At 38.5% G+C, this 18,314-nt stretch overlaps 2 protein-coding genes across 2 annotated transcripts in view; one reads left to right on the top strand and one right to left on the bottom strand.

Annotated features, from left to right (window-relative positions):
• The first annotated feature begins 6,795 nt into the window (after positions 1-6,795).
• On the top strand, positions 6,796-17,315 carry clic1 (chloride intracellular channel 1). Its single transcript, XM_073843894.1, has 6 exons — positions 6,796-7,146; positions 13,958-14,067; positions 14,298-14,423; positions 14,576-14,682; positions 15,766-15,947; positions 16,030-17,315. The coding sequence occupies exons 1-6, from the start codon at positions 7,108-7,110 to the stop codon at positions 16,189-16,191; spliced, it is 726 nt and encodes a 241-aa protein (XP_073699995.1). The 5' UTR covers positions 6,796-7,107; the 3' UTR covers positions 16,192-17,315.
• Positions 17,316-17,856: 541 nt separating this feature from the next.
• The window catches only part of ddah2 (DDAH family member 2, ADMA-independent), a 7,897-nt gene continuing 7,439 nt past the window's right edge, over positions 17,857-18,314 (bottom strand). The window contains exon 6 of the mRNA XM_073843751.1: positions 17,857-18,071. Within this exon, the coding sequence (XP_073699852.1) occupies positions 17,857-18,071 (215 nt within the window). The remainder of the gene's footprint in view (positions 18,072-18,314) is intronic.

Here is an 18,314-nt window from a genome sequence, read left to right as displayed (position 1 = left end):
TAAATCGATGGAGGTAGATTTCTTGAAGCACATTGTCACACCCCTAGGGACTTAGGAACTTATTTTAAGTGATTGGTGTACAATGTGGGGCCTGTTTTTCTGTTTGTGTGCTCTGTGCTCTTCTGTGTTGCTCCTGCTCCTCCTACTGTCTGCTTGACAGCCTCATGAGGGCCACCTGATTCCTGTCCTTTACAAAAGAAGCCAGAGAATTCCATGAAGCCAGTCCAGCGAGAGAAACTGAGGCTCTCCTCTTTAAGAGACAATTTACAAAGTAAATTGTGTGCATTTAGAGCGCATTCTTTCACTGCATCAATCTATTAATATGCATTAAGAACGATCGCATAATTCAAGATATGGGGCAGGAAAATGTATATATTTATATCATTTAATATAGTTATAATATCACACAAAGAGTGCAGTTTTTTCGTAAAAAAAAAAAATCTGCATGATTCTAAATGTGATATCAATTTTATACATTTTAATAAACAATAAGAGACTTACGAACGTTTTAGACACCATATTAGTTGTTTTAGCTCTAAGTCGCCAACAAAAATCATTCCAAACACAATCACAGCATGTTTTGTGTTTCAGAGCAACATGACAGAGTTTCTTTCCTGAATGAATCAACCGTTTAAATGATTGGGTTCAATCGCAATGACTCACTTATTAACAGTGACTCACTGCCACCTACTGGCGGTTTTAATTTCACATTTAAAGTATCTTTTCATTTTTTTAAATAATTTCAAATATCAGTATTCAACGTTTTATGTTTAAAATATCGAAACATTATTTCTGCATTTGTAACTGCAGGTTAAAGCATTCCATGTCCCTCTGGGCTTCATTAAACAGTGTGGAAATACATCTAAATGGCACCTGCAAATATGAATTTTGTTGATACTGATTTTATTTATTTTGTAACAGCGTAAATGTATCATTATTATAATTGACTGATTAAATGTCAGTTGTTAAAGAGTCAGTTGTCCACACACAATATAACATTCTGCATAATATTGTCTAATTATCTTTGTCCATACTGTTATTGATAAAATCCCAGAAAATATTGAGATTTTTTTTGTTTGTTTTTTTGGGTTAGTAGAAGTTATGAATGGCCGTTAACTTAAAAAATGTAGTAGCCAAATTGGCTGATTAATTCATTTCAATCCCACAGCTTATTTAATAAAATATCTTGTTTTCAAATCTTGTGTCACTGAGCGTTTTGTGTCTGCCCTGGGACCCGGAGACGGTAGATCTCTCATTCTGTCCCCATAATTATGGTCACACTCCTCTTCCTACCCCTAGACTTAAAAGGGGCGTGTAACAACAGGCTTTATTGACACACAACAAAGTGCAATGAGGACAAAGACCAATTACATATGCAAACACAAACTAAAACACAAACTTTGGGGCAGCCGTGGCCTAATGGTTAGAGAGTTGGACTTGTAACCCAAAGGTTGCAGGTTCGAGTCTCAGGTCCAGCAGGGATTGTCGATGGGGAAGGTGAATAACCAGCACTCTCTCCACCCTCAATACCACGACTGAGGTGAGTCCCTTGAGCAAGGCACCGTACCCCCAACTGCTCCCCGCAATGGCTGCCCACTGCTCTGGGTGTGTGTTCACGGTGTGTGTGTTCACTACTGTGTTTGTGCACTTGGATGGGTTAAATGCAGAGCACAAATTCCTAGTATGGGTCACCATACTTGGCCTCACTTCACCTCCTTTCCTTTAAAACTACCGCGAGACTAGACGTAGTCCAGGGAAAGCGGCAGCAGGACTGAGGCATAGCAAGGCAAAACAGAGTTTAAGTCCTTAGACAGGAAAACCATTCAAACAGTGAATAATCCACAATAAACTGCCAAAGGACAGAACAGAATCACTTCTAACAACATGTTCTTCATCCCAGAGGAAACACCTGCTTTGGAACTCCTCCCAAGCCTTTCCACTCTCCTCCTCACTTCCGCCACCGAGCCACAGCCACAACAGTCACTGCCTGAGCTCAAGGACCTTCAGTGAAAGGAGAAGGTCACCCCTGAGCCAATCCAGTCGTCATGTCTGACCATATGCAAGAGCCGGCATCTGTGAGCTTCCCTGTGGAAACTTGTGGAGCTTGATGGATTGCCCGCCCCGTTCCATCCAGTTCTTCAGCTCTGCCTCCACTGGATCCCCTCAGCTTCTTCGTTAGTAGTCCCTCTGAGCTATTTGGATCCATCTTGGGCCCTCTGCTCTCCAGCTCTGCTTTGGTGTGATGATCCTCTACACTCAAAAAAATAATTCGGTCTAAAAATAAACTTTATGTAATTCAATTAAATGCTAATTTTCCATGTATTTGGATTACATAGTTTTAATATAAACATATTAATAAACTTAATGTGATTTATATGCATCAGTGATACGTGAATGAAACAGGTAAGGTTTATGTAATTATTCCCAGTGTTAAACAAGCACTGCTCAGTGTTCATGTGTTTCCACACTACAGAGTGTTCAAGTAGCATTGACACAGTGTTGGAGTTAAGGAGATCATTATGTGATGATTGATCATTAATGATGAACACCTGATGAATCATCAATGGAAAGAGAAACACAAGAACTACAGCTGACTTCAACCACAGCCTTAGAGGAAATCAACTCAAATAAAACAATACATTAAACCTCTCAAGATCTGATTCAACAACTCCACAAACAGATTGACCAGCTTCACTCATTACTAACCAGATTGTCTTCTGTCAGACTTCTAGAGAAGCTCTTATTGAGAACTAACAAACGTGTAGATGTTTTGTTTCATGTGAAATCACCATCAATGAGACCAGGGGTTCCTTTGGTTGGGATCTTGACCCGTCACATGCTGGTGTCAGTGGTGGTAGCTTTTATTGTGTGAATATAAAACATATAAAGCTTTGCCACCAAAGTCAAAGAAGAAAAAAAGTTAGTCAAACCTCCAGATTCTTTCAAAGTTATGATTTGATGGGTGTTGTATTGTTATAGCAGTCTCTATAACTTAACAAGTAACTGATTTTCATGAGACACGAAGATTAGATACTTTGTATTTCATTTTGTGCTCAAAAAGTTTTCATCTGTATCACCTTCCAATCCAAAAACATCAAGAATCTGTATATGAATCTCAACAATGGTGACGGTCAACAATATGTGTCATGTTGCAATGCATGCTGGGTACAAGTTTGGTAAAAGACCCTCCCATGTATCCCAGCATGCATTGCAACATGAATAAACAATGCAGTGGAATTGTCAGATTATTAATTATTAATTATTAATAATTGTTTTTATGCTTCCTTTTTTGTTGAGACTTTTTAATAGCTTGTTTTAAGATGTTCAGAGATGTATCTGAACATTTTGTTGATTATCACCATTGTTGAGATTCATATGCTGATTCATCATGTCTGTGGTCTTTAGAAAGAAACAGATGAAAACTTTTAGCACACAAAGTATGATAAAATGATTCAGCTAATATGATTTATACAACACATAACTGTAAAGCTGTAAGTAGGCCTAATATTAAAGTAACACAACATCCATCTATGCAACAAATAAACTTCAAAAGAAATTAACACACTAACAGATCACCCTACTTTTTTTTTTTTTTTACACTTTGTTGGCCAAGCTCAACATGTTTGATTTAAGTTTAACAAAAGCTATCAGCACAACATTAAACCCAGCATGTGACGGGTCAAGAGCCCAACCAAAGGAAACCCTGCTCTCATTGATGGTGATTTCACATGAAACAAAACATCTACACGTCTGTTAATTCTCAATAAGAGCTTCTCTAGAAGTCTGACAGAAGACAGTCTGGTTAGTAATGAGTGAAGCTGGTCAATCTGTTTGTGGAGTTGTTGAATCAGATCTTGAGAGGTTTAATGTATTGTTTTATTTGAGTTGATTTTCAGTTGATTTGAAGGCTGTGGCTGAAGTCAGCTGTAGTTCTTGTGTTTCTCTTTCCATTGATGATTCATCAGGTGTTCATCATTAATGATCAATCATCACATAATGATTTCCTAAACTCCAACACTGTGTCAATGCTACTTGAACACTCTGTAGTGTGGAAACACATGAACACTGAGCAGTGCTTGTTTAACACTGGGAATAATTACATAAACCTTACCTGTTTCATTCACGTATCACTGATGCATATGAATCACATTAAGTTTATTGATATGTTTATATTAAAACTATGTAATCCAAATACATGGAAAATTAGCATTTAATTGAATTACATAAAGTTTATTTTTAGACCGAATTATTTTTTTGAGTGTAGCTCCAGCTCCAGCCTCAGAGCCGCAGGCTCCACCTCAGCCCCAGCTTAGCTGCATGCTCACCCTCGTCTCCACCATTGAACATCTTCCCACTGTCTACGCCGGGCTCGCTTGTTCTTCTGACTCTGCCTTAGTCAGGCATTCCAGACATCTGGCTACGTCTCAACCCTTCATCCCTTCTGCTCCAGCAGGCTCTGCCTTCTCTCTGGCTCCAGCTATTGGCACTTATGAGCGAAGTGCTCATAACTGGCCGCTTTAAAGGACCCTTCAGAATGAGGGATTTTAAGGGGAGACACTGCAGGCAAAAACACTGTTTTTTCATGCACCTGTCAAGTATGAGATTTTGGGCTTTTTGGTGTTTCATAAAGTATTTTATGATTTGTATTTCAGACTAGTCGAAAGAAAACAGTGGAAAAAGACACTGTTAAGTGTCTGTTCTCCTACACTGAGCCATAAATACTTACTTCAGTAACACTCTTACACACCAAACTTTAAATTTTTATTCCTGTCTATATTCTGAAAGTTTTTACAGAGGGATTTGTTCATATATAATTTGCTTTATTTTATACAACATTTTATTTCTCCAAAAATGGTTAAAAAATACATTGTTTTCTGCCTGTTCTAAGTTTTTTTCTGAATTATGGAGTAACAAAATGAGATACCCAAAAATCCCCTCTGTAAAAACATTTGACTCTATAAAATTAAACAAGAGTTTTGAAACTGACTTCATCCAGAGTTTAGATTTTTGTACTAGAAATGTATGCAAATTAGCGTGTATTTCATTAATTAATGCCTCTCTTGCATATTTAAACCTAATGTTTTAGAAAACTTGCAATACAAAAAATGTTTGCAATTATCAATGTTACCAATTAACTGGGTAAGTAAGGTGATAACTATTCGTTAATTTTTTTAACCCTATTCACCTGCAGTGTTTACCTTAAAGGGTAAAATGGACAGACACTTTGTTCACATGATTCTTTGCACATGTTTAATTATGTGATAACAACACAATGCAGACTTACATTTCAAGGAACAGTTTTTGGTCCTCTATAACAACCTTCATCCCTTTAAAGCTCTCATTCTGGATGGTATAGCTTTCTAAAAGATTAGGGCATAGAGATGAATCATTCATAATGGAATTATATTATTTTATTCTACAGGAAAATCATGTCTTTGGAGCATTTTTATTCATTTTGGTGGCATTTTCGGCCTTGCACAATTATTTTACATCATTGCCAGACTAGCTTGCTTGTTGTTAAGCTTAATGGAGGGCTATTGCTTAAAAGTTTGGCTGGCTATCGAGGTGGTTTAATTTCACAGCAGTGTCAAACTGTGCTGACAGTTATGCTGTCACAAATAAAGGTAGGTCCAGGAGATCGGGATACTGCTTGATTTGCGTACGTTTACAGAGTCATTTTATATGACTCAGGAGTATGAATTGTCTCTGAGAGTGATTTGTTGATTATCTTTGTGAGTCTCATTTCCTTGCCTTTCTTCATGTGACAGCTGCATAGGCCATGTACTGGAAACAGAAATGTGATGCAGCGTGTAGCCAAGGGAGTCCTATACCATCAGGCCACAACTACCCTATGATTATGAAAAGACTATAAGGGCAAATATGATATTTTAGGACCTATACTGAGAGTTCCCCTGAGAAAAATAAACTCCCGGACTTTGTCCTTATTAGAGTCAAAAACACAATAATTGTTTCTTATCATTTGTCTTTTGTAGCAATAGTTATATACATTTAAAAACTAGAAGCTAGCCCTTTATTCATTTTTAGAATTACTGGAGGAATTGGAATTCAGTTAAAAGAAAACTATACTAAAATTCAAAATGTACTAGAAACTTTTACTAGGTTTTGAATGTTGCAAATTATTGTTTTTTTTTTTTTTTTTTTTTTGGAAAGTCGTTTACAAATTTTTATTTTCAGTTATGTTTGTTTATTTAGACTAGTACTTAGTCATTAGACATGTAACTAATTTAAAATGTTCATGTTTTAGTTTTCCACCACTAGGTGTCAGAATTACGTTGGCTGTAAAAGTGATACTTCCCCTTTAAGAATGAAACGCTTAAAGAAATAATCATATTATATATAACCTATAAACATCACCTAAGCAAAAATTGTATTATTGTACCCATTTCGGGATTAAATTTGCTCTAAATAGCTAGTCATTAAAATTAAGTTAAAATAATCATTGCTTTTGGACAAGTAAAATTTACTGAAAGATTATTATAAAAAATGAATTAAACTACTTACTAGTGTCTAAAATATGCTGTGCTTATATGTGCAATACACACGTTACGACTGTCATCATGCATGCTGATCCGTTGTCTAATTAGTTTGCAAATGTTTGACATCGCAGGTTAAAAATAGCGCCTCGGATCAAAAGAACTAATGCACGTATATTGTGGCATCACCTCCAACAGTTATAATATGGTTACAAGTTAGAGGAAGTGCAAAGCTCGTCAAAGTCAGGAAATGAGAGAGAGAGAGAGAGAGAGAGAGAGAGAGAGAGAGAGAGAGAGAGAGAGAGAGAGAGAGAGAGAGGAAGCAAGGCTGATCTTACTGTAGGCGTTATTGATTTCGATACTAAGCGCGAACAGTTAGCGTTTAGACCGTTTATTAGTGACACGGAAATCAGACACTTTTGGCGGCGTTTGTTTGGACTTTCTCCATATTTCCCTCCCATTGCCAGATTCATTGCTCGACAGGGAAAAGTTGCATGTAATTTCAAATTGATCAAGGCACAGCGGAAGTGAGCTCGGAGAAAAGGCGACAGGAATAAAAGACATTCATTTATTGAGCTGTACGATCGGTGTCATAAAGCTGTTGGACTCCAGCATGAGTGAAGACAAGACTGAGGTTGAGCTCTTCGTGAAGGTGAGTTTACCCGCAGGCTGCTGGACAATCAAAGGCCATTATTCATGACTTGACTCAGGACTGATACACTTTTAACCAATTGTATAACTTCACATAATGTAACAAACCTTACATTATTAATGTTATAAAATGTTTGTAATATAGCAGTCGGCTCAACACATGATAAAATCGTGAGCTTATATAATGTAATAACGGTTTTTAAATTGTGACATCTTATGAAATCACCAAAAATGTTATCATTTTGTAAAAAAAAAACATCAGATTTAATTATGCATGCATTTATTATTACTATTAGTATTTGATAATGTTATTAGTAGTAATAATATTACAGTCAAATCAGTCAAGTCACCTCTATTTATATAGCACTCTATACAAAACAGACTGTTTCAAAGCAGCTTTACAGTACTAAACAGGAAAGTAAGATGTTGGGCCACGTGCTGCACCACTCTTTCAAAAGACGTTCCTACATTTAGTGTTTTGATGGTGGCTCTCTAACACCTTAGTCTCAAACTTCCCATATAGGTGTTCAACTGGGTTGAGATCTGGTCACTGCAAAGATTATAATATATGCTTCACATCATTTTTATACCTAAAAAAAGCATTGAATGAGCCCTCATACCCCATGGATGGGGACACTGTCATTCTGGGAGAGACCGTTCCTATGAGGACAGAATTGTCTCATCATATGATAACAGTTTTCACTCAGAATAGAACTGCATGTATAAAGAGTCCATATGTGGTAAGAAGAGTTGTAACGATCGGCCTTATTGGTAGATGTTACTTAGATTTAAAAGGGGTCAGATTAGGCTGTGTGAGGTAAAATAAGTGTTTTAAAAAGATAAGACAACGACAAAAGTAAAGTGAATAAATAAATGTATTTACAATATTCACAAGGAACTAAAACAACACAGTAAAACCAGAATAACTTAGGCTGTTAAAAGCAGATTGTCCATTCAAATCATACCCTAAAACAGTCCTTAAGAATCCTAGTTGGTTGAAAGCTCCAAGTAAAAAGTGTCCACCGGTGTATATACAATCCAAAGAAGTGTAGTCCAATAGAAGTGATGCTGGAATGGTAAGTCCTTAAAAGAAACTCCACAATCCAGTGTTTGGTCAATGACCCTGATTGTTTGACATGCTGCCTCCTTTATACTGTTTTGTTCCTGATTCCTGTCATGTGACTGATCACATGACAGGCAGACCCAGACTCATTTAAAGACATACACACATTAAAATGGTTAAGAGGAATAAAATGGCTAAGACAACATGAAAACCTATTAAAACTCAAATATACATAAAATCATAATATATCGAGCAGGTTAAAACATGTGTCCTGTGTGACAGTGTCACATAGTCCCCCCCCTTAGCCTACGGCTCCCGGGGAAGAGGCTAGTCCCGTATATGTCCTGTCAGCCATTGTCCATGTAGTGGGTATCCTCTAAAATGTGTGGCTTAAAATGTCTTTGTAAAAAGTTGGATAAAACTAGGCCCTCCCACACAGGCACTAGTCTGCCGGAGGAATCTAAGCAAACACTAGAGAGAGGTGGAATCTGATACCAGCCTGGGCGTCCTAGGGTAGGTGGCGCCGCTCCTCCCAGGATACTGTTGCACCCAGCCACGCTGGTCCGCCAGCCCCCCTGGCGTTTCCTCCTGTCCGGCTTGCGGGTCTCTTTAATGGATGACGAAGGTGCTGATGAACGGGGTTGAGGTGGATGAGGTGGGTTCTTGGTAGGGTTGATGACGGCACAGTCCTTGGCCTCCACACCACACGACTTGCAGCTCTCGATGAATGTCCAGACGTCGCTGCGGACCGAAGGCCACCAGGCAACTCCCAGGATCAGCAGAAGGGTCTTTAGACGTCCATGGTGTTTCTCTGCTGTCCTCTGGTGAAAGTGCTGTACCGTTAGCTGGACCAGGGCCTGGGGGATGACTAGCTGAATCTTGTAGATGCCGTCCCCCTTCTGGATCCGCCGATACAGCAAGCCCTGGTGGTCGAGAACTTCAATCCCGTTGGTCGGTGGAGTGGATGGAGAGATGGAAAGTCCCTGGAGAGTGTCGTCATCACCCTGCGTGCTGCTGAGTTGCTCTCTGGAGAAGGGGAGGATGGAGAAGATGGTGTCGAAGTCTGGCCCGGTTGGAGTGGTGGCACAGGACTCTCCATCAGTGGCTCTGTTGATGGTCTTTGAAGTAGCTGAGGTGCTGGGATGGTTAGCCGGAGGAAAGCCAGGGGTTGACGTGGGAGGCACTGGGCTGGTCGTTGCAGTAGGAGGAGAGATGGCGGCTTCTGGACCCTTTTGCTGTTCCAGTTGTTTCGCCCATTTCTTGTCTCTCCTCTTAAAACAGTCGAAGACCTCTCTCTCTAGTGTCGCCACGGCATCCTTAACAGATTCCTCCATTTTGGCAAATTTAAAATCCACAGCGTCTCTAAAACACACTTCACGGTTAATATTACTTTCAACAGAGTCTTTAAAATCCTTCTCCAGTTTTAAAACAATGTTTTTAAGAGCAACTACCTCAGCGCGAAGCTGTACACACTCACATTGATGTAAAACCCGTTCATCATTAAAAACAGCAGATGTATTAAAAGAAGCAGCATTAATGTGGTTTGTCATCATCTTAAAACACTCTTCTCAACACAGCGTTTAAAATCTTTTAACGTTCCCCGTACGGGCCACCATATGTAACGATCGGCCTTATTGGTAGATGTTACTTAGATTTAAAAGGGGTCAGATTAGGCTGTGTGAGGTAAAATAAGTGTTTTAAAAAGATAAGACAACGACAAAAGTAAAGTGAATAAATAAATGTATTTACAATATTCACAAGGAACTAAAACAACACAGTAAAACCAGAATAACTTAGGCTGTTAAAAGCAGATTGTCCATTCAAATCATACCCTAAAACAGTCCTTAAGAATCCTAGTTGGTTGAAAGCTCCAAGTAAAAAGTGTCCACCGGTGTATATACAATCCAAAGAAGTGTAGTCCAATAGAAGTGATGCTGGAATGGTAAGTCCTTAAAAGAAACTCCACAATCCAGTGTTTGGTCAATGACCCTGATTGTTTGACATGCTGCCTCCTTTATACTGTTTTGTTCCTGATTCCTGTCATGTGACTGATCACATGACAGGCAGACCCAGACTCATTTAAAGACATACACACATTGAAATGGTTAAGAGGAATAAAATGGCTAAGACAACATGAAAACCTATTAAAACTCAAATATACATAAAATCATAATATATCGAGCAGGTTAAAACATGTGTCCTGTGTGACAGTGTCACAGAGTTGTCAGCTTAAAGCGAAAGAAAAAAGTCCTCCTTTGACATCAATCATTTAAATAACTGAAATAAAATTCACAAAACAAATAGCAGCTTCTAACGGCCGAAACAATAATAAATCCACAAACTGAAGGATGCATCTACGGTACGTGTATCATCGTGTCGTCTCGTGTGGGCCTAAGCTGTTTCCACCACGGGAAGATGCTGAAACGAAACAGTTTGTCAAGAACTTGCATTAGGTTTACTGCAGGAAGATTTGACTAATAGCTTGAAAAAAAAATGAAACTGCACATTGCTAAAAAATGAATATGCAGAATATGTAGTTTTTTATGTAAATGATTATATCTCAACAATGATTACACTGCAAAAAAATGCTTTTCTAGCTTAGATTTTTTGTCTTGTTTCCAGCCAAAATATCTAAAAACTCTTAAATCAAGAAGGATTTTCTAGATGAGTAAAAATGATTGTCTTGTTTTCAGAAAAAAAAGTCAATATTAAGTACATTTTTGCTTGAAACAAGCAAAATAATCTGCCAGTGGGGTAAGAAAAATAATCTTGTTTTCTGTTTGAAATAAGATTTATTTTCTTACCCCATTGGCAGATTTTTTGGCTTGTTGTGAGCAAAAACTCACTTAATTTTGACTTGTTTTTTCTGAAAACAAGAAAATAATTTTTACTCGTCTAGAAAATCCTTCTTGATTTAAGAATTTTTAGATATTTTTGCTGGAAACCAGACAAAAAAATCTAAGCTAGAAAAGCATTTTTTGCAGTGTAGAAACAATAAAATGACAATTAGAAAGCAGGAATTATTTTATTTATTTATTTTTAATCCAGAGCATAAAACTTATTTAGGGGCCATAGCAAAATAAAATGAAGTAGGTCAGAACCACAAAATCTGTGCAAATTTTAATAATCTCTTTGACTTTACAGTGTTTCACAAAATAATCTATTACATTATGTGAAAAACTTTTTTTATTTGGAGCTTATATATAGATTTGAATAAATTCTGAAACAATTATGAACATCATGAACATTTCATTACATTATGCAAGTTTTTTTATGTAGCATTTATGAATAAAGTGTGGAGGTTGTTTAACAGTTTACAATGTTTGATCTCCTCTATACTGCTTTACAGTTTTTCTCAATCACTTTGGCACATTTGTCAAACTGTCTGAACAGTACTGTCAGCTCACCCAAAACATTTAATTCATGCTTCAAAACCTAGTTATTGTGTCAGTGCCTTGGCCAGTGACACCAAAACAAAAAGTGTTTTTGTCATCGTATGAGCCACACTGGTCAAATGTTGAGATGTTTTGTCACCATGGAAATATCTGTTATATGCAAATTTCATTTCATTTCATATGCAAATTTAATTGGTAATATATGCAATTATATTTGTCTATTTGTTTATGCAAATGTTTCTACTTTTTGTTGACAGACTGCTTTCTATACTATACAAGAATGTTCATTTTGTCTGTTCAACAGTAGGTAAAAATGTATTGGTAAAAGCCAATACTGTAGCACACAAAAAAGAACAGTTTTTATTTATACAGTACATTGATTCTTGTGTAAATGTGTTCACCATTGCTTGTTCATTTTTACACATTCTATGGTCTAACCATAACACCACCACTATACATTCTTACATGTCTTCCTGTTGCTCTTCCACAACAAGCAGCTGTTCAGTTTACATGTAGCACAATTCTAATAAAAGATACTGTAAATGTAAATGTATTGCTGTAGATGCTGCTGTTTCGGGTTGTGACATTCCTCCTTCAAAAACAGTAGTGATTGTGCTGAACAAACTCTATGTATGTTTCCTAACTTGAATGATTGGCAAAATTGTGATCCCTATTTCATTACAATGGCAAGTACGGTTGCAAAGGGGCCGAACATTTCTGGAAAGTTTCCAAAAATTGAAAAATTGCATCCCATTTCCCAGCTTAGCAGACATTACAACCATTCCATGTCAGACACATTTATGAAATATACTGATGTCAGATTGTGATCATTGAATGGATCGTTTTGCATGTGATGGCAATGAAATAATGTTTAGTTGTGAAGAGTTTGGTCATTTCAGTTTTGATCAACAAGCCTTATGCTGTAGTTATTGTGCAAATTGTTGACAACTGTACTTGCTCTTTTGCATACGTTCCAAAATACATGCACTTTGCCTAAACCAATAAAAAATTCAAATCTGATGTAAACAAGAAACTAATTGTTCAGACATCTGAACTTATTGTTTCGAGAGACTCCAGAATTGAGACAAAGCAATTGAGAAAACTGTAAAGTACAATATTTTAAAGACCACAGTCACTAGTGCAGCTTGTCTAGTGCAGTAGAGTGTGGTTTACCTAAATAGCTCCTCCATTACACTCACCCCTCCTAAACCTCTCGCCCATCCAGGTCGTGACTAGTGGTTTAGCCATTGTATATCAGCAGAGATCTGCAATTTGAACTGTTAGGTCAGTGAGCGTCGGAAGCTGACTTGTATTTTAGTGCTGAATTCCTATTCTCAGTCTCCTTAATGTTTTTGTTCACAGTTCTGTATAATAAAGATGGGGGAAACCCCAGATGCTAGTGTGAAAGCCCCCTAAATAATAATAAAAAACTAAATTAGCTCTTTAAACATCAAGTTTACACCAATTGCTCTTAATGCATTATGTTGCCTATTTAAGCATTAATGTTTTGCACAGTTTGTGATAGTTGTGTTTGAGTCCCTAAAATGTAAAGTCCCTCAGTGTGTAAAGATGGATCTCAAAATCATACAATCACTGCTGGAAAGGCTTCAAATATGTGGGCCTTTGAACTGCTCGGGACAAACAAGAGACTCACGAGCAACTCTCACAAAATATAAAAACACTCATGGATCATCCAGATAATGACCAACACTATCAGGAAACAAGAATATGTGAACTTATAAATTCAGCTTATTTATCATTACGGACTATGCATCATCATCTGTGAAAGACCATTCTTATTTAATCATTTTGCAAGGTGTATGTGAACTTCAAACTTCTATATTTAAATCTTTAGAACAGGCTCAGAGAAGTCGTCAGCACTTCTGCATGACTTCTGCTTCATATATAAACTCGCTTGTGTGGATGGTTTCTGACAAAGGTTCACAGGAGTATTCTTGAGCATGTCATGATACCCATTATGGACACGTGATAGATCTTAAGAGAGTGTCACAAGCATGTAGAAGGGTGAAATGCCCCAAATCCTACCAATCTGTCTTTGAGGAACGTTATTCTTAACGTGCTAGATTATTTGCCACTGCCCATCCTTCTTTAAGATGTTTCCCATGTAAGGTCTTTCATATCCCCTTGTTACTTGAACTCATCGGATTCCTAAAGCTGTCCTAAAAGTCTCAACTTTTTCGGAGTGCTACAGGACTGTAAACTGACATTCACAGTTTGGGTACAATATGATTCCTTGCTGTTGCGCTTTTTTGTGTAATTGTGTCAAAGCATAATTTGGGGCTACACAGTCTTTCAGAAATCTGTAGTGATTCTCTATGTGTGTGTGTGTGTAGGCAGGAAGTGATGGTCAGAGCATTGGGAACTGCCCGTTCTCTCAGCGGCTCTTCATGGTCTTGTGGCTGAAAGGCGTGACTTTCAACGTGACCACCGTTGACATGAAGAGGTTGGTGTTTCTGTGCACACACAAATGTAGAGCAGTTGCATAAATGTATAAATTCAAGAAGTGAAACCTAAAATTGAGCCAAACTGAATTCAAACAGTAGTATGCTACATTGTAGGCACTGTGTTCCAAAAAATCAAAAGTGGTGGTCCATTTTCATTCATCTGTTTTCATGCATACAGCATTTTGCAAAAACAGCATCTGTAAAACAAGTGGAATGCTATTCCTTTTAGGAAGCCAGACATTCTTAAAGATCTAGCTCCTGGTGCTCAGCCCCCTTTCCTGCTGTACGGTACAGAGGTGAAGACGGACACCAACAAAATAGAAGAGTTCCTGGAGGAAACCCTCAGCCCTCCTAAGTAACTCTCTTCATGAACGCATGCTTTATTTCCCTTCGTTCTGTGGCTCCATATCACTGTGTTTGTATTTGTGTTCCATTCCTACATTGTGCAGCTGCTATGTTTACAATGTCCATTTGTCCTCCTCCTCTTCATCCATCTACCTGTCACAGATACCCACGGCTGGCCGCTCGCAATCCTGAATCTAACACCGCAGGTCTTGATGTGTTCTCAAAGTTCTCCGCCTACATTAAGAATTCAAACCCACAGATGAACGACAGTGAGTGCAAGAATGCTGATAATTGTTTTCATTTGTTAAAAAGATTAAGTGGCCAGACCAGGACAAGCGCCACTGTGCCGATCCCAGTTCCCACACTTGTGGTCTTGGCCAATTGCGAGCACATGTATGCAACAGGAATTGAGTCTTCAAGACTTGCCAAGGTCGGAATAATACCAAAGCTCAGTGCTTTTCATCCGGCGAGCCATTTCAATCTGCAGCCGGTTTCTATATAGATAGCTAGCTATTTGAATAAGACCACCTCCAAGCCATGTACAGCTATATTCATGTGTCTCGCGTTGACACAACCCACAGAAGAGAGGGGCGGGGTGAGCAGTAGCTCATTATCATTTAAAAAGACATGCACCAGAATGGGTCGCTGTGAACAGAGCTGTTTTTGACAAGCTATTGTAACCAAAGTATCTGATAGACATTTAATGAAGACCCTACAGAATCATACCAACTTGTAGAAAATGGGCATCCGATGTCCACTTTAAAAACATAATCCAACATATAATGCAAATATTCAGTCTACTGCGCTTCACGGCAACGCTGCTTATTTCAAATGTATGTTTGTTTAATTCAGCTAAGAGGTGGCAGGTGGCATGTTCCATTGGTCACATATTTGTTCAGATCATTTGCATGCTGTCACTGCGACAGGATTTTAAACAGGGATGTAATCTAATCTCTTTTCCATCGCGCTGATAAGAGTTGACTAGGCACTCACAGACCAAAAAGAATTTGAACCCGGCTTTCTGTACTCTTGTATTTGGTGTAGTTTGATAAACATCATACGAAATTGAATGGCTGTTTTTTAAAAACATGCTTGTGTTTGATTCTTCTCTGTGACATAGAAAAAAAGCATCCTAAATAGCAACCACTGTCCTTGTGTACTGCTGTATTTCTGCTTTCCCAAACTGCCATCTCACGTCAGAGTGAATTGCATTTTCATTCGGCCCTTCAGACCAACTTTTAAAAATAGGACAAGCCCCTACTTGAACAGGAAATACGTCAACACAGGAAAAGGAAACTGCGTCTGTCAAACCATTTTGTGGGTAAAGCTGTATGAACCGTTTCCTTGTGCAGATCTGGAGAAGGGTTTGCTGAAGGCCCTGAAGAAGCTGGACGACTACCTGAGCTCTCCTCTACCGGATGAGATCGATGAGAACAGTGCGGATGATGTCACTTCCTCCACCCGCCCCTTCCTGGACGGTCAGGAGCTCACTCTGGCCGACTGCAACCTGCTGCCCAAGCTCCACATTGTCAAAGTGAGCCGGCCAGCCAGCAGACTGATGCTTAGGCAAAAGATTTGACCAATCCGATGCTTAGCCTCTCTTTTCCTCATTTCAGGTTGTGTGTCAGAAGTTCAGAGGTTTCTCCATCCCTCGCTCTCTGACGTCTCTCTGGCGATACCTGGATGCGGCGTATGCCCGAGAGGAGTTCTCCTCCACCTGTCCCAGCGATGAGGAGATACACGTGGCCTACTCCTCTGTTGTAAAGGCACTCAAATAGAAGAAGGAAACCCACACACACACACACACACACACACACACACACACACACACACACTCACTCACACACTCGTTATTACCAATTCTCTTCCCAGATTGTCCAATTGTGTTTCAATTGGTTCCTGTATCTCTCCAGCACCTGAGGTTATTTGCACTGGTAGAGGTCTCAAATTTCAACTAAACATGGTCTTATAGTTTATGTTTTTTAAAAGCAGCTGAAGAGCAGAGGTCAAGATCATTTCTGTTGTTATACATATCTGCAGCCTGCAGTCAAATGTGTAACAGGCAGCGGTCGTGGTTGTTTTTCAGTATTTTTTATGTTGTTATGAAGTTGTTCCTTGGTTACATGGACGAGTGCTTTGCTAGCAGTTACAAACAGGATGCTGTTGCCTCGTTTCTCCCATTACTGTCCCTCCCTCTCACTGAGTCTGTAACCAAAGTCTTTAATGACAGCTTTTCACTCACGGCTGCTTTGGTCGTGTGCAATTTCATAAACTGGTTTTTGAGCTGCTCTCTACATTCCATAGTTTGATATGTTACAAAATCATGGAGTTATCATGAAAGTACTCCGTAGGGATCATGTGTGATGTTTCAAATCTTCTAAAGTCATGGATTATTCACTGAAAATCTTTTAAATCAGTTGCAGTCTCCTCTCGTGGTTATATGATATGATGCATGTGCAAATTTGCATGTGCGCGTCTAAATATCACTGTCAGCGTCCACATTAAAAACACTCTTATTTATTGTGTGGGGCGAGTTTCGAAATACATGCAAGTTTGTTGTCTTTTGAAAAAGAAGAAACCAGTAACAGAAACAACTGCTGCTTTAAGCTCTAGTTTGCCCTCTTTAAGTTGATTTAGCCTAGGATGACCTTACTAAAATGTTCTTTTTATATATAGTATCATGCTTTTTCGTAGTGCACGTCTCTTTTCACTTCCTCTTAATGCTTGATGGTCATTTCCAAATCTTACTCTGCACTAAAATGGACAACACGACATTAGTGCAAAGATTGATTAGTGAGGATTTTATTGGTTAGAGGGATGTTACAACAGTTGTTTTCTTTCTGCATTTCTAAAATTGTTATTCATCAATACAGTTTGTAATAAAGTTGAAATACAAAAATGAGTATTTTTTTCTTGATCCTTCATGCTTAGATATTTCAGATTTAATATAACAGAAACTTTCAATAGAACACAACATACTTAAGATACATTTAATTCAAGGGTAAAGCAGACTTATTTAAAAACTTGAGAAACAAATAATGATTTATGCATGTTTTTAGAATTAAAAAATACAAAAAGAAGTTAACTCATTATTTTACTGTCGTTAAAGTTTACAGCAGCAAATTAGCTGTTAGATTTAGCAGCTGTGTGGGTTTAAACTCAGTTTAACTTTATATTTAGAAGATGAGTTTCAATATTTTGAGCATTGAGTAACTACATGACTCATTCTGATGAGGCTGTGTGTGTGTGTGTGTGTGTGTGTGTGTGTGTGTGTGTGTGTGTGTGGTTGCAGGCACTTCCGTTCAAGAGTGGTGTGTGCAAAAAAAGTGCATATTTGGACTAGTTAAAGTAATTTCAAATGTAAGCTTTTTGCATTGCTTTATGTTTCTCTGAATATTTTTCTGACAATGTAGTTAGCACCTCGTGTAAGAGTTAGAGCTCCCTCATCCCAGCTGGAGCAGGAGGGCCAGACTGCAGAGGCTCAGCACTGCTCCTGTCCAGCAGGGGGAGCTGATGGTGGCAGCGGTGTTGCAGAGATCCGTGTCACAGCACTCATTGGTGTAGTTGAAGTTTATTCCTGCCGCGTGTTTCTCTCCGCTCAGGTCACACTGTGATGGCAGGGCACAGTTCCGCTCATACAGGACGATGTGCACTGACCCTGGACACACACAAACATCACATCTCATTGCTGGTGCAGGGCGCCTTAATATCAAGAGTTGCTATTCACTACAGTTTCATATCTGATTTTCCACCAGATGATGTTACCAAAAAAAGCATTTGTCCTATTGTGCATGTGAATTGAGTCGAAAGAAAAGAACACACAGAACAAAGAAAAACAGCCAATCAATGCAGTACTGCACAGATAATGCACACAAAAATGCAAGAGGTCATGCAAAAATAT

This window comes from Garra rufa, chromosome 7 (assembly GCF_049309525.1).
Source record: "Garra rufa chromosome 7, GarRuf1.0, whole genome shotgun sequence".
Classification (NCBI taxonomy): domain Eukaryota; kingdom Metazoa; phylum Chordata; class Actinopteri; order Cypriniformes; family Cyprinidae; genus Garra; species Garra rufa.
This window is presented reverse-complemented; position numbering and strand designations above follow the sequence as displayed.

Bases quoted from the DNA above. Each gene is read 5' to 3' on its own strand.
- clic1 (XM_073843894.1), top strand. From the start codon at position 7,108: ATGAGTGAAGACAAGACTGAGGTTGAGCTCTTCGTGAAG. The intron at 7,147-13,957 runs GTGAGTTTACCC...GTGTGTGTGTAG, and splicing joins AGGTTGAGCTCTTCGTGAAG to GCAGGAAGTGATGGTCAGAG. The intron at 15,948-16,029 runs GTGAGCCGGCCA...TCCTCATTTCAG, and splicing joins CCAAGCTCCACATTGTCAAA to GTTGTGTGTCAGAAGTTCAG.